Raw genomic sequence first — 15280 nt, forward strand, 5'->3', positions numbered from 1 at the left:
TAGGTTTGTTGACAGCAGGACAAAGAGCTGTGATTGATTTCCTGTCTGCGAGTGTAATAAACCAGACTGTAAGTGCCTGATGACACAGCAAGACTTTGTTTACTTCTGAAACTTTGGTGCGATTCAGACATTTATGTCTGACTGCTGAGGTCAACTTTGGACAGCTTTGCAAATATAGCATCACAGAGGTTGCTATGTAGAAAGCATAAACAGTTTCACAGCATAAACAGGCATTTGTGCTTAAATAAGAAAAAAAAAACAGATTGTTATGTAAGGGGACCTCAGAGAAAAAGGATATCAAAGCTATCGGGTGACAGCATGTAAAAAGGAGAGTGTATTAAACATAAATAACACAAAGAAAAATCTAATTGCATAAAAATCACTCAAAGGATCATTTCATGACAGTTTTTAAATATTTTCAGATTTTGAGGCATCTTACAATTGAGGAAAAATATAATTTAAATTAGAAATTAAAACATGTTAGTAGAATAGTTGTTTTAACTGTAATAGATAAGATATCAGTTCTTCTGTTTGCTTTTACTCAGCCTCAACAATAAAACATATATTTAGGGTAGAGATTTGATTATTACTCATTCAATCATATAATTGAATGAGTCATAAAATTAGCTAAAATTAGGATTAATAAGCTTTAAACTTCAACATTGTTGAATGCTTGATTCTGATTGGCTGTACATTCTAAAATCCAATTCACACTGCACAGACAACGCCAACTAACACCAACAAACAAGTTGGCTATTGTATTTAGAATGTTGTGAAAATGTCCTGTTCACACTACCCCAACAATTGCCAAGCGCAATGATTAAATGTTTAATTAAATGATCCCTCTCTGTGTGAAAAATACATTAAGTGAAGCCTATCTGGTCAGATTAAATCTAAGATTGTTGCATTTTGTTGGAAAATCATATCACAGTGCTAAGACCCTCCATATGAAAGCAAAATCCAATAGACATAGACAAGGATAACACACTGATCCAATAAGCTCTGACAGACTTTTTGTTTGTTGGCGTTCGTCTGTGCGACGTAAATTAACCTTTAGGTGTAATTTATTTTTAATTTATTTTATTTTTATCAGGAAACCCTAATCCAAAAGTAATTCCAGACAGGTATTGACCACATCACAGTTCCATATCACTCCGCCAAATATTTTAGTTATTTCATAGCCTAAGATATTCATAAAATCAAATTACCAAAACAGAAGACTTTGGATCCCAGCCTAAGCTGGTTGGCTGGTTTCAGAGAGGTTTCGGCCATTTCCACGCTGGTTTCCAGCCATTTTCACACTTATATTAGCTGGTCAGACTGGGAGATGACCAGCTAAAAGCAGCTTGACCAGCCTAGCCAGGCTGGGAGCCCAGCCAAAACCAGCTATGTCCAGCTCAAACCAGGTCAAAATGGCCCAAATCCTTCTAAAACAAGGCTGGTCGACCAGCTGAAAAGATACAGTAGTACTACACACAGGCATTGTTTCAGGACACAATCTTGAGCAATGTCTTCAAATACAACATTTGAACAGTGTCTTAAGGTGTCTTGGCCATATAAGGGAAATAATTCACTCCAGGAATTTTAGGGGAAGTGTTATTGTTATTTATTTATTTTTAATTTTTTTATTGGATTAAACTCCAATTCATTCACATGGAAAAGGCAGTGTTTATGGCCTGTACTTCATTAATGATAATAGGTGATCTACCACAATGCTAACCGGCTAGTATATATCTTTGAAACAGTCCCACCCTTGTATATCAGGAGCCATGCACGCACCTTAAAGATGACAACAGAACCCTCAACCCTCATCCTTCCCCCAGCATGCAAAAGTAACTCAAATAGTAATTCAGGATTTAAAAAAAAGTTTTTATTCAGCATGTTTTACCTCTCTCTTTCTCTCTCTCATGAACCCGCAGCACAAACAGCGGATCTGCGCAAAACGGCTGCGCATTAGTTTACATCTGCATTTGCTGAAAGACAGTTTGAGCTACTTATCGGAATTATGGGACATGTCGGCCTGACACTATTTTAATAGATTTTTTTTGTTTGTTTTTTGCCCTACCCTGAATATAAAAATACATATAAACACATTTAGATCATTTAATTTAATCATTACTATAGGACTGTGAAGAAACTTTCAACTAGCACAACAACAAATGTTTCTGAAGACAATCACCTACTGCACCTTTAAGCCATCAGAGGGCATTCAAAGAGGCCAGGGTAGGGTTGCACCAGCTGATTTTAAACTTGATCATGAAGTCCACATTAGGGGCTTAGTAACTACTAGCTAGTTTGTAACTAAACTTGTTTTAACTGTCCTATGAAAATAAAATAAAAAATTATATATTTTTTATAGCACATTAAATTACAGACCGTAATTACTAACAGATGCCGCACACACCTGCATCGCAAACTGTGAATGCACGCACAATACACATGAAGTTATCAAAACATTAAACTTAATTTTTTTTTATCCTACACATGAAAGATAAAGAGCAGGAAGAAAAACTCAGTCATGAAGAAATTCTCATTTTAATTGATACAATTCACACAAACACTCCTTGATAGAAGATTAAACTCTTCTTTCACAAAATGAAAAAAGTGTGAGATTTGGAAGCACATTAAGGCTGGGAGTAGAGGAAGACCATTCTTCATTATTATCGTGAGCTACTCAATTTAAACTAATCTCACTGTCATCCCTTTTCTAGCATCATACATGGGGGGAGGCTGTCATAAATATTTAGCTGGAACATAGCGTAAGTTCAATGGTGCAAAACAAAAATTGTAACAGTGTCTCTTTAAGTCACAACTAGGTTACGTTTAACTTACAAACAGCTGGTGCAACCGGCCCGAGATCTTCACTTTTCAGGATGTGCGAGGCATACTCGCTATATGTGGAATAATTCACTCCAGGCCATTGAATTATTAGAAAATAATGCATTCCCCCATCATCACATTGTGTATGTACAGTTAAAGTCAGAATTTGTTAGCCCCCCTTGAATTATTAGTCATACTGTTTATTTTTTTCCCCGCAATTTCCGTTTAACAACGATTTAACAGATTTTGTCAAGACATTTTTAAACATAATAGTTTTAATAACTCATTTCTAATAACTGTTTTATTTTATCATAACAGTAAATAATATTTTACTATATATTTTTCAAGATTCAATACAGCTAAAAGTGATTATTTAAAGGCTCAACTAGGTTAATTAGGGTAACTAGGCAGGTTAGGGTAATTAGGCGAGTTATTATATAACCGTGGTTTGTTCTGTAGACTATCGAAAAAAATATATAGCTTAAAGGGGCTATATACAATAATTTTGTCCTTAAAATGGTGTTTAAAAAATTAAAAACTGCTTTTATTCTAGCTGAACTAAAACAAATAAGACTTTCTCCAGAAGAAAAAAATATTATCAGACATACTGTGAACATTTCCTTGCTCTGTTAAATGTCATTTGGGAAATTATTTAAAAAAGAAATTCAAAGGAGGGCTAATAATTCTGATTGCAACTGTACATAATAATATGCATTGTGTCCTTATCGTGCCCTAGCCGGCAGCTAGCTCTCTGCAACTCTCACATGGTCGCCCACTGAAGCTAAGCAGGGCTGCGCCCGGTCTGGATGGGAGACCACATAAAGCTAGGTTGCTGCCGGAAGTGGTGTTAGTGAGGCCAGCAGGGGGTGCCCAACCTGCGGTCTGTGTGGGTCCTAATGCCCCAGCATAGTTATGGGGACTCTAACATCTCATCTGAAAGACGGCGCTCACTGAGCAGTATAAACCGAGGTCCTGACTCTCTGTGGTCATTAAAAATCTCAGGATGTCCTTCGAAAAAGAGTATCCCGGCATCCTGGCCAAATCTGCCCACTGGCTTCTATCCATCATGGCCTCCTAATCGTCCCCATATCATAATTGGCTTCATCACTCAGTCTCCTCTCCACCAATCAGATGGTGTGTGGTGTGCGGTCTGGCGCAAAAAAAAAGGTGAATGAGGAGATTCCTCCCTATGTGTAAAGTGCTTTGAGTGCCCAGAAAAGCTCTATATAAATGTAAGGAATTCTTCTTCTTCTTCTTCTTCTTCTTCTTCTTCTTCTTCTTCTTCTTCTTCTTCTTCTTCTTCTTCTTCTTCTTCTTCTTCTTCTTCTTCTTCTTCTTCTTCTTCTTCTTCTTCTTCTTCTTCTTCTTCTTCTTCTTCTTCTTCTTCTTCTTCTTCTTATTATTATTATTATTATTATTATTATTATTATTATACATGGTCATTCACAAATCATCAGTTTTTGTAGTCCTATTATTAAGGAAAGTTTTCATATTTGGATTTTAAATAATTTCAAAAACAATAATGGTCCAAATCAGTAAATAATTTACATATTTGCTAATGAGTAACATTTAAATATAAGAACTGATTTCCAGGGGCATATTTCACCTTCACAAGGACATTTTTTTATAATTACTCTCGGATAGATTCGGTTTACTTTTAGACACATTAGATACTTTAATGTCTCCAATTAATGCAATCACAATAGTTGTCAACTGCCACTAATTATAAAAACAATATTAAAATGATATGTAAATGATATATTTTAAAAAGAAGCTCATTGTATGGTGTGCATGCATGCATGACCAAGTAATTGTTGCCTTCCATTGATATCAAAATAATGATTGATGTGAATGATCTTACACTGTTCACCAGGTCTCTTAATATACAGAATTGAAAACTATCATTCAGTTCATTTGTGAACAAGGTCATTGCTATCCACACATTAGATTCCACTAATGCAGGTCTATTGAGGGAATGTGGCCTTTCAGTTACAGAATCAATTTCCTTTATTCCACTAGAATATGTAATTCAGTCTGCAGCTAAGAATTAATCAGACTGATGATATTCCAGTTGAGAGTGATAGCGGCTTTTCTGGTGCAGACAGTAATAAGGGGGCGGGAGGTGGTTCCCAGGGAGTCTCTTATCTTTTTTTATGGACTGTGATTAATATGAGGAAGTAAAGGGTCTGTATGAAGATGCAGACCCCCCAAGGTCAGACTCAAGACTATCAGAGATCGCACCTTAATGAAGGGGGGCAGTCCCATTAACTATTCATGGCAGGAGACTTGGTGGAGAATGCAGGCACTTAACCTGACCGCCTAGACATGGCTATAAAGGGCGTCTGTGCTTTGCTTGTGTGTAGACATATTCTGATATTCAATAATTCAATTTATTGTGATATTGATAATGGACTATATTGTTACTGGGCTTTATTTGTAAAAATGTATTCATTATTTCAACTTTTAGAGTGATTTGTATGAAAATAAGCACTATGACAGTGGCTTTCATAACATTTTTAAATTCTTGGAGACTTGCTTGTTTAGCTTAATAGTTCAAACATTAGCATTTTCACATGTTAATCTGGCCTTCGACAGGCTGAAATACTTTCTTAGTTAATGCCTAATGCTGTGCTATTTGCGTGTAAGTGAACAAATTACATGATGGGCAGGGCTTCTGTCTGCCCAGTGACTCTAGCTTTATTGCTAAATGGCTAACATGGGTTTTATTTAAAGAGAATAGCTGTGTTTATGTGCACTCAGCTTTGTGAGTTCATAAACTTCTCCAGAAACTATACCTGAATGATGGAAGCTTTTAGCGGCGCTTTCAACTGAGCCAAGCCCAGTTTGATTAATTGTTGTTCAGTGTCCGCAGGAGGATTTCCCCTCGGGGAAACTACACCAACTACAGGCGAGCAAGAGCAAGCTCCTGATTGGTGAACATGATGCGAAGGTCCTCTAGTTCATGCACTAAGTCCATCAAAAATGCTCAATTCACACCACGTCATTCATGCCTCCTCATTCGCGCAAAAATACCTGTCAACATTGGGATGTTGGGATGATAGTATGCATTAGCAGCAAATAAATTGGCAAACAGTTCAGCTTATTAAAATAATAGCTAATATGAAGATTTAAGTTATCAAATCTCATTAATCTTTTCTTCACTGTATAACTTACACATTCTGATTAAAGAGCAACGAATGACACTCATTTATTCAGATTTTTTTGTTTGATTACATTTAATAACAGAGTTGTCACTTTAAAAATGCACACATCTAACGTTATAATGCAAGCATTTGATTGCTTTCTTAACTTTTATGCTCTTTTAGGACAAAATTAGTTGTGTTTAAAAAAAAAAAACACCAAGATCAACGTCTTTAGATGTTGTTGTTGTTGTTATTATTATTATTATTATTATTATTAATTATGTGTATGTCTATTCAAACACAGCCAAAAGCTAGACTTGCTCCATTTAAATCGGGTGTACAGAATCCGTTTGGGAAACAGCATCTATTTATCACAATGGAGCGCATCTGACAGTCAACCACCACTATATGACTGTTTTGAGGATTGCATAGGAGGGGCGACGACCTGTAATGAAAAGGAAACGGAATCCCACCTTTTTTATATTTATTTCAAAGTGTTTTCATACCTAAATAAAACGAAAGCACAGAACAGACTCGCATTTAAGAGCAAGGGGCGTCTCCTGGTGGTTCGCTGGTATGGGTTGCATATAGGGAATATCGGCTCTTTAATGTTTATTGCCACCCTTCAGATGTGTCAAATTTCGGAGAAATATGGGAAAACACCTTTCTGGGATGATAGCGGGATAGAACTGTAAAGTATGGGCGAATCCCGGGAAAAACGGGAGGGTTGACAAGTATGCGCAAAAATCGCACCGCAGGATATCTATTTGCTTTTTTTGCATTGACTTAACATGCAAATCACTCATGCTTGACACTTTATCCGAGTGTGAACGCAGCCTAATAATGATTTGAAATTGCAGTCGAAATTTTTCTAAAATGCTGTAATCACTTATAAAATTGTTTATTTGTAAACTAATATTAACATAGAAACTAATAAAATCTTTTTCTCACTATTGATTTTAATTCGTTAAGTGAAGTTTTACAAACAAGTTTTGAGGGGAGCACGTGATATGATTGATCGCGGCTGGTCTCTCATCTGTAATTATTATTAAGCCAGTCGGATTATTCCAAACTCACTATAAATAGCACGTCTATTCTTACTCCCTTTGTTTTTTTGAAGAATCCCCCCATTCACCCCATCTCCCTCTTTTCCTCTTAACAGAGGGAGCTCTCGAGAACTACCTGATCTCAGACCCCTTACATGCTCATTGACCAGGCGGGAGCCCTGGGTTCAATTATCTCTGAGCTCAGGGTTCTAAGAACGCCAAACCTGATATTATTATCAAGCAATATGTACTTATCGCTTACATTTACTAATGAGACTTTTTGGCAAAGTGTTAGCTTGTGGACTTCATAATCATTCTACAGTTTAATTTGTTTAACATGTATATACCAGAAAGCATTTTTATTGGCAAAAGCAACAAAATCTTTTGCAGCTTAGGTCAATATCATGATAATACTGTATGCCACAAGAAAAACTTCTCCAATTAATCACAACACCGACATTTGATACAATCATAATCCTGTTTGTGTAACTGAAAAGACTGGGCCAATCAATAAGGTAGGACCAAAATAAGGAGTCTGTTTGTATGTGTGTGTGGTTTTGATGTTCATTATAATGAGACTGGACCCTGGATGAGGTGTGTAGGGGGTCTCGATTAGTGTCTGGATTAAACAATCTCACTTCGAGCGCCTCAGGGGTTTTTACCCCTTAAAGGGACTGGCTTTTGAACAAGAATACACCCTGCGTGCCCCTCTACATTCAAACCCCACGTGCTTACAGAGGATTTGTAGGGGGGAGGTTCTGTTACACCTTACGGAGAGGGAGGGTCGGATACGCTCAAGCATATGCCCACAAGCAAGAAACAAACAGTGGAAACGGTGTCACCGAACGGCCAAAGCAAAACCACGCCGGCCAGCGTTTCCATGGCAACGCCAAACTGATGAATGAATGACATCATGGGGACTGGGAGGTGAGAGAGTGTGAAATTGATTTGGTGGAGCAGAGCGGAGGCGTACACAGGCAGGCACGTTTTTCTCCATCTCCCTACCTTTCTCCTCTGTTCACGCTTTTCTCTTGCGCGCCGGACGGGATTTGCTGGTAGGATCTGTGTTCTTTGCTATGTGTGCTTGTTCATGTGTTGCTTAAACTCTGCTGCCTTTTTTTATGTACATCCTGCTGACCTGGAGGTAGACGAGCAAGCGGGTGCATGAGGAAAAAGGGGTGAATGAGTGCAAGGGAATGAATGTTGCGAGATCTAGCCGGCGGGAGTTAGAGGACTGATTTGAAGTGCTAAATATACCATGGGTAATGTGAGGGGTGGCGTGTGTGTGTGTGTTTGTATGTGAGGATGAGATCACTGTGGGCACTTTAGACCCCCAAAATTGCCTGCTGATGTCAAATCACAATCTAATTACTCCAAGGTCATGGGCGTCAGTGGGAATTTGTCACTGTTTGGCTGTTCTGCGTTTGAGGTATACCATGCTAGGGAGGGTAAAAGATTTGTGCGTCCACCTCTGGATGCGTTTATGTTATTGCATGTGAGCAAATAAACACCATGTGCATGTCACGCAAGCCACCATTTTCCCAACACGTTCTTCCAGCTTATAAAAGAAATGTCAATGCCATGTGAGGCTGTGCGAAGTGTGTACACATGTATGTTTATCATGCACATTAGTATGTCACGGGAAAAAAAAGACGCTCATGTGCTATGAGCTACAAGCTTGTGATTGATGACAAGCATCAACCTCCATGACCATCGCAGGAGCACCAATCAACAGGGGTTAAAGGTCAAAGCTAAGCCAATCAAGATGCCTGATCCAGTCAGCCTCCAGTTGTTTTGCGCAACAGCCTGTGAATTAAAGTGTGATGTTGCTTTAGTGTGTGGTTACTTGTGTATGCGTAAGACACTACAGGCGTCGTTAACACAAATTCTTGCTCATGAAACCGCTGATGCGTAAATCGACGGGTGTTTTATGAACATTTTACACACATTTGTTCTTTGTTTGAGCAAATTCACATGTATTATTGATCATAATGTCAGAGTTTAGGAAATGTTCTGCTGCATGTCATTGGTTCGTCGGCGCTACGGTATGATCAGCATTTCCACTTCAGCTTTTCAATTATTCATGCTTCTCATTATGCATGTGGGTTCATTTAGCAGCTTCATTTGAATCTTTACTGTGACTCTCAGAAGACCGCGGAGCAGGGAAATTTACAGGAAATCTAAAGCTTCGGGAGAGGCTTTGTTACAGACTTTCATTTGTTTTCCATACAGAGCTTGAGAAATGATATCCTCGTCTAATATAGGCTACTGTGCAGTACATGTTTTTTTCTGGAATTTTTCTTCATTGATTGTGTCAGATCATGGTATATTGCGTGTTTATTAACAGTGTGTGTGTGTGTGTGTGTGGCTAAAATGTGTGTAACTGGTAACAGGGCTGACTAAATGACTTTAACATGAGGAGCAGTTTTACTCTGGATACACACAGCCTGAACTGGACTAATGTCAGTCAGTAGAAAATTGTGTGAACACTGCCACCCTCAGGCTGTGAGTGCAAGTGCAATCTATGGCTGTTTACATCAGGAACACCTACAGTATATAACGCCTGGAGAAAGCTGGCATTCTCATTCATCTCTAGTGCACCTGCTCAGATAGATGCAGGAGTCCCAAACTTTTGTGATATGAAATCTGGGATCTTTGCACATAGCTGCTTATGCCAGCAGTAGATATGCTAGCTGTTTAGTTTGTTTTTTGTTTATGAGTAAACAACAAAAACTAAACTAATGGCAAACTTGCAAGAGAAATTAACATGTTATAGCCTATGTAAAATTAATTATTTAATTTTTGTCTTTTGAGCAGCGTGAGGCATGGGGTATGAAAACAGAACTTTAAGTTTAAAGCAGGGAATGCAATGTTAATACCTGTCAGTAAAATATGCTAGTCCTTGAGCTGTTTCCTAGTGGTACAAACTGTAATTTTATTAATTTATGTTTGAATATTCAAAAGGCTTTCACAAAGATACATTTAGCCGATAACTTGTAATTAATTATATGCAAATAATAATAACAATACTAATACTAATGATACTAATACAACTACTTCTAATAATAGATGAATTAGGCCTACCATGTTTGTAAACATTCAGGACGTGCACGCAGTGAGGTGGCAGAAAAAAACAGGATCGCTAGCATTTACAGTGAGGGAATGACATCCGATGCGGTACAGAGTTTATTGTTGTCTATTACATTTTATATGTATTATTTACATAATGCTTTCAGCCTATTATAACAGCTTGTCATCCAATGAAAAGCACAGTGATTCGGCAAAATTAACGTTAAAGTGAGCAGCGTTCATCCGACAGGTCCATTTGCAAGAGCACCCTCCCAATGAATATTGGATAAGATGAAATAGCCAAGCATCCAGCCCCAAATATACAATCTCATTATAGCTCCAAGTGTTTTAACAAGATGTGTGGTCATGTGCAAGAAATTAATGTTCCATGATTACCAGATTCAAAACTATAGTGCTAAGAACCGAGGTTTTGCCTAGCCAAAGACAAGGAAAGAAGACTGAGCAAACGTTATACAAGGTCTGGGTAATCATCAACAAGCAAAACTGACAGTGATTCTGACAGCAAACTACACCTTACGGTAGAGTATTTGAACTTAAACATAGAGGTAAAGTTGGTTTTATATTGTTCACAGTCAAATAAACAGAGTTAATGTTGTTTTCAATTCACTTGCAGGTTATTTCAGACAGAATATTCAAAGTGGAGGCTTTTTCTCTCATTCGCCGTGCAGTATCAAACATTGCATTAAAACAACACGCTTCCAGCAGTTCCTCAAATCAAATATCTCGTTTGTCACGAGGGGCATGAATGAAATGTTCCTGAATGAAAGAGCCAAACTGCAGTTAAAGTCCACCATTTAATAATTTGGCAAATGATTCGATTACTGATGTCCATGTAAACACAGTCACTGTCTTTCTCCCCTGCGTCTGTGCTTGTTTTGCCTCTGTGAAAATCAGCATGTGCCCAAACCGAAACTCCCATTTTTATGCAAATGTTTATGCACCTCTCCTCTTTCCCTCCTCCGACACTCCCCCTAAACAGAGCTGAACACGCCTACTTTCCTGACCTTTTTTCAAACTAGAGGTGTAAAAACACCCTGCTGAAACAAGGGGGGGTTAGTTCACCCAAAACTCAAAATGATCATCATTAACACTCCCTTCACTTGTTCCACAACTGTTTGACTGTCTTCTATTAAACACTAAAGAAGATATTTTGCTGGAAACATGTAACAACATGTTCTTCCATAATATTTGTTTTTCCTACTATGGAAGTCAAAGTATTATCTTTTTAAATATCCTATTTTGTGTTGAACAGAAGAAAACTCATAAAGGTTGTAAACCACTTTATGGAGAGTAAACAGTGAGTACATTTTCATTTTTGAGTGAGCTATCCCTTTAAACCTCCCTAGTCATCGCAGAGCCTGCTTGAGTCACAGCTTATAGTAAATACATTCCAATGCATGCTTTCACACTAATACTCCAGTGTAGTGCACAAGCTGCTGTACAGAGACTGTCCGTTGCTTAGCAACATGATGATTTTGTTTACACCACCACAGAAGAGGCAGGCACATAAATGTGTGTCCGTATGTGTGTGGATCATCTGCCATGAGCATGGCTGTGGTCAAATCCCTCGCTCTGTTTCTGTCTCCAGAGAAATATTCCCTGCCACCACCACATCTCCTCATCTCCTGTATTCCTGTCTACTTTTAATTTTGCTAGTAAATGCAAAGTGTATGTGTGTGTGCATGTGACCTACTGCCTCATGCTAAAGAAAAATGCTGCACCGTGTTTGGGTGATCCTCCAGATTAAGCCCTAATGTAGGTCTGGAGAGCAAATCAGTCCTCCTGGCACGAGTCCTGGCGTTAGTCATTTAGAGTCCCATCCAGTCAGGGTCAGACTCCTCCCCCCTCCTCCTCCTCATCCCTCTTGCTCTCGTTTTTAGCTCCAGTTTTCCGTTGGGCTCTGTTGTCAGACAGCTGTGGCTTGAGGGACAGGTGGAGATGGAGAATGCTGAATGACTTCAGAGGGAGCAGCTTTCACACTGGCTTCATAACATTACTCTGGGAGTCAACTCAGTGGAGTAGAAGAGACCCCAAGAGAGGGAAGAACAGGAGAAAGAACGGTGGGAGAGGTCTTGGTTGAAAAGTGGGATGCTCAGTGCTTGACAGGGTGAGACGAGGACATGGGACTGCATGTTCTTTCTTTCTTTCTTTCTTTCTTTCTTTCTTTCTTTCTTTCTTTCTTTCTTTCTTTCTTTCTTTCTTTCTTTCTTTCTTTCTTTCTGTCTTTCTTTCTGTCTTTCTTTCTTTCTTTCTTTCTCAAGAAGCATTGAGGGTAAGAACTAAGTTTTTTTTTAGTTTTTTTTATGCTTGGTTTCTTTCTCTCTCTCTTTCCCTCCCTTGGCGGTGGCAGTTAATGGGCCAAATTAATCATGGATCTTTCAGGGCTTGTCTCCCTGCGGCTTATGTTTGTGAGTGCGAGAGAGAGGGAGAATAAATATATACATCATTATGCCAGCTTAAAATGTGAAGGATAAATTCAACTTTTTTTTTTTTTTTTTTTTTTAAACAAATACTATCTTGTTGTCTAAATCACAGAACTTTTTGCTTGCAATTCCAAGGTCATGATTTAACTGGTAAAATGTGTACTTTGGACACAATGTAAGATGCTTGGAATAAAAAAAGCACCTGTTAAATGGTAAAATAAAACTATTAAAATGGGGAAAAAAATCTCACTTTTAAGTTATTTTCTTCTGGTGAACACAAAGGAAGGTATTTTTTTAAATGTTGAATATGTACACTTCCATATAGCAGGAAAAACAAATACTATGGAAGTCAATGGTTACCGGTTTCCAGGAGTTTACAAAGTAACCTTTAGTGTGTGTGTTTAACAGAATAAAAAGACACTCAAACAGTTGAATGATTAGTAGATGATGGCATCATTTTCAGTTTTGGTTGAACTGAACTGTGGATCTCTTTAATACTGCATTAAAATAAAATATATGTACAGTGGGTACGGAAAGTATTCAGACCCCCTTAAACTTTTCACTCTTTGTTTTATTACAGCTTTTTACAAAATATTATTTAACAAGTTAATTTTTTCCTCATTTATGTACACACGGCACCAAATATTGACAGAAAAAAACACAGAATTGTTGACATTTTTGCAGATTTATTTAAAAACATAACTGAAATATCACATGGTCCTAAGTATTCAGACCCTTTGCTCAGTATTTAGTACCCTTTTGATCTAATACAGCCGCACTCTCAGAAATAAAGGTACAGGAGCTTTTGCTGGGGCAGTATCTTTTCAAAAGATACATATTTGTACCCAAAGAGTCCACAGTAGTACCGCAAAAGTGCATATTATTGCCCAAATGTGCCTAAAAAGTATCTTTGAGGTGCCATTATAAATCCTTTAGGTACAAATATGTACCTTTTGAAAAAGGTACTGCACCAGGGACAGCTTTTGTACCTTTATTTCGTAAAAGTGCATGAGTCTTCTTAGGAAAGATTCAACACGTTCTTCACACCTGGATTTGAGGATCCTCTGCCATTCCTTGCAGATCCGCTCCAGTTCTATGAGATTGGATGGTAATTGTTGGTGGACAGCCATTTTTAGGTCTCTCCAGAGATACTCAATTGGGTTTAAGTCAGGGCTCTGACTGGACCATTGAAAAAGTCACAGAGTTGTTGCGAAGCCATTTCTTCATTACTTTAGCTGTGTGCTTAGGGTCTTGTTGGAAGGTAAACCTTCAGGCCAGTCTGAGGTCCTGAGCACTGAGGAGAGGCTTCCGTCGGGCCACTCTGCCATAAAGCCCTGACTGGTGGAGGGTTGCAGTGATGGTTGACTTTAGGACCTATGACCATGTGATATTTCAGTTTTTCTTTTTTAAATAAATCTGCAAAAATGTCAACAATTCTGTGTTTTTTCTGTCAATAAGGGGTGCTGTGTGTAGATTATTGAGGAAAAAATAAACTTAAATGATTTTAGCAAATAGCTGCAATATAACAAAGAGCGAAAAATTTAAGGGGGTCTGAATAATTTCGTACCCACTGTATATGTTTTAAGTGTATTAGATTAATAATTAACTGATTAAAATAATTGACTGATTAACAGTTCACCTTACTTTTTTCCCCCTTTTATATAGACCTTGATTACTTATCATTACTTATTAGTACATGAAATATGAAATATGAAATTTATTTCAGTATTGCCCACAGACATGCATTCTGTGTGGCAGCATTTCCCTAAGGGGAGTAAATATATACAGATATATTTAAGCGTTTTGCGCCAAGATTTGCGTTAGTCTGAGGGAACATGGCAGACCGTTTGGAAATGCAGATTGACTCTCTGTCAACAGGAGGTGCTTATGGAGATTCAGAAAAATATTGGTCTCCCAGCTATAATCACAGCAGCACTGAGCTCTCAAATGGTACTTTATTAGACATTACAGAAAAGACTAAATGAAAATGACATTGACCTAAAAAAAACACACACACGCACACGGTTAAAGGTCATTTATATTAAGAGATGCATGCCGCATTTTGATTTGAAATGTGCAGTGCTCATGTTTATTCAACAGTCCAAGCCTTTTGGAAAATCTATTTTTGGTGGTTAGTTGTGATGTTACAGTGGCACGCCACAAATAATTCAGTGTATGGGAAACACTGGCTTAACTTTACCAACAAATTCTACTGTACTGCACGATCAAACCATGTTATTACACACTTTTCTCAATCAACGTCTTTTCAAATGTACAGAATACGATCGACTAGTAGTAATAGTAAATATGAAAATATAAATGCTATATGTCACACAAAAATGTTTGCTTACTCTAAAATGATTAGCCCTCCTGTGAATTTCTGTTTTCTTTTAAAAATATTTTCCCAAATGATGTTTAACAGACAGGATATTTCACAGTATTTCCGATAAGATTTTTTTCTTCTGGAGATAGTCTTATTTGTTACATTTCGGCTAGAAAAGAAGCAGTTTTACATTTCTTATAACCATTTTAAGGTCAATATTGTTAGATTAGATTAGATTAGATTCAACTTTATTGTCATTACACATGTACAAGTACAATGCAACGAAATGCAGTTTAGGTCTAACCAGCAGTGCAATAGCAGCAAGTGCAGGATACAGGAATAAGTTATAAAGTGCAGTTATAGAAAAACTATGGTGATATTTATAGATGGATGTACTATCAAAATTATATACAGGTTGGATAAGCTATGAGCAGA

The 15280-nt window shown here is 37.8% G+C and overlaps 1 protein-coding gene across 11 annotated transcripts in view; it reads left to right on the forward strand.

Moving 5' to 3' along the window:
- myo16 (myosin XVI) overlaps positions 1-15280 on the forward strand; it is a 357150-nt gene that overhangs the window by 37960 nt on the left and 303910 nt on the right. For 3 of the 11 annotated variants that reach the window (XM_073912463.1, XM_021478835.3, XM_073912467.1), the window contains exon 1: positions 11984-12206. The exons of 4 other annotated variants lie outside the window; for them this stretch is intronic. Coding sequence is in view for 2 of the 7 variants with exons in the window: in XM_073912460.1 (XP_073768561.1) it covers positions 7915-7936 (22 nt within the window). In the remaining 5 variants the exon portion in view is untranslated. 4 more of the 11 variants (XM_073912460.1, XM_021478834.3, XM_073912462.1 and 1 more) reach the window with 2 other exon arrangements.

The sequence above is a fragment of the Danio rerio genome, chromosome 9 (assembly GCF_049306965.1).
Source record: "Danio rerio strain Tuebingen ecotype United States chromosome 9, GRCz12tu, whole genome shotgun sequence".
Classification (NCBI taxonomy): domain Eukaryota; kingdom Metazoa; phylum Chordata; class Actinopteri; order Cypriniformes; family Danionidae; genus Danio; species Danio rerio.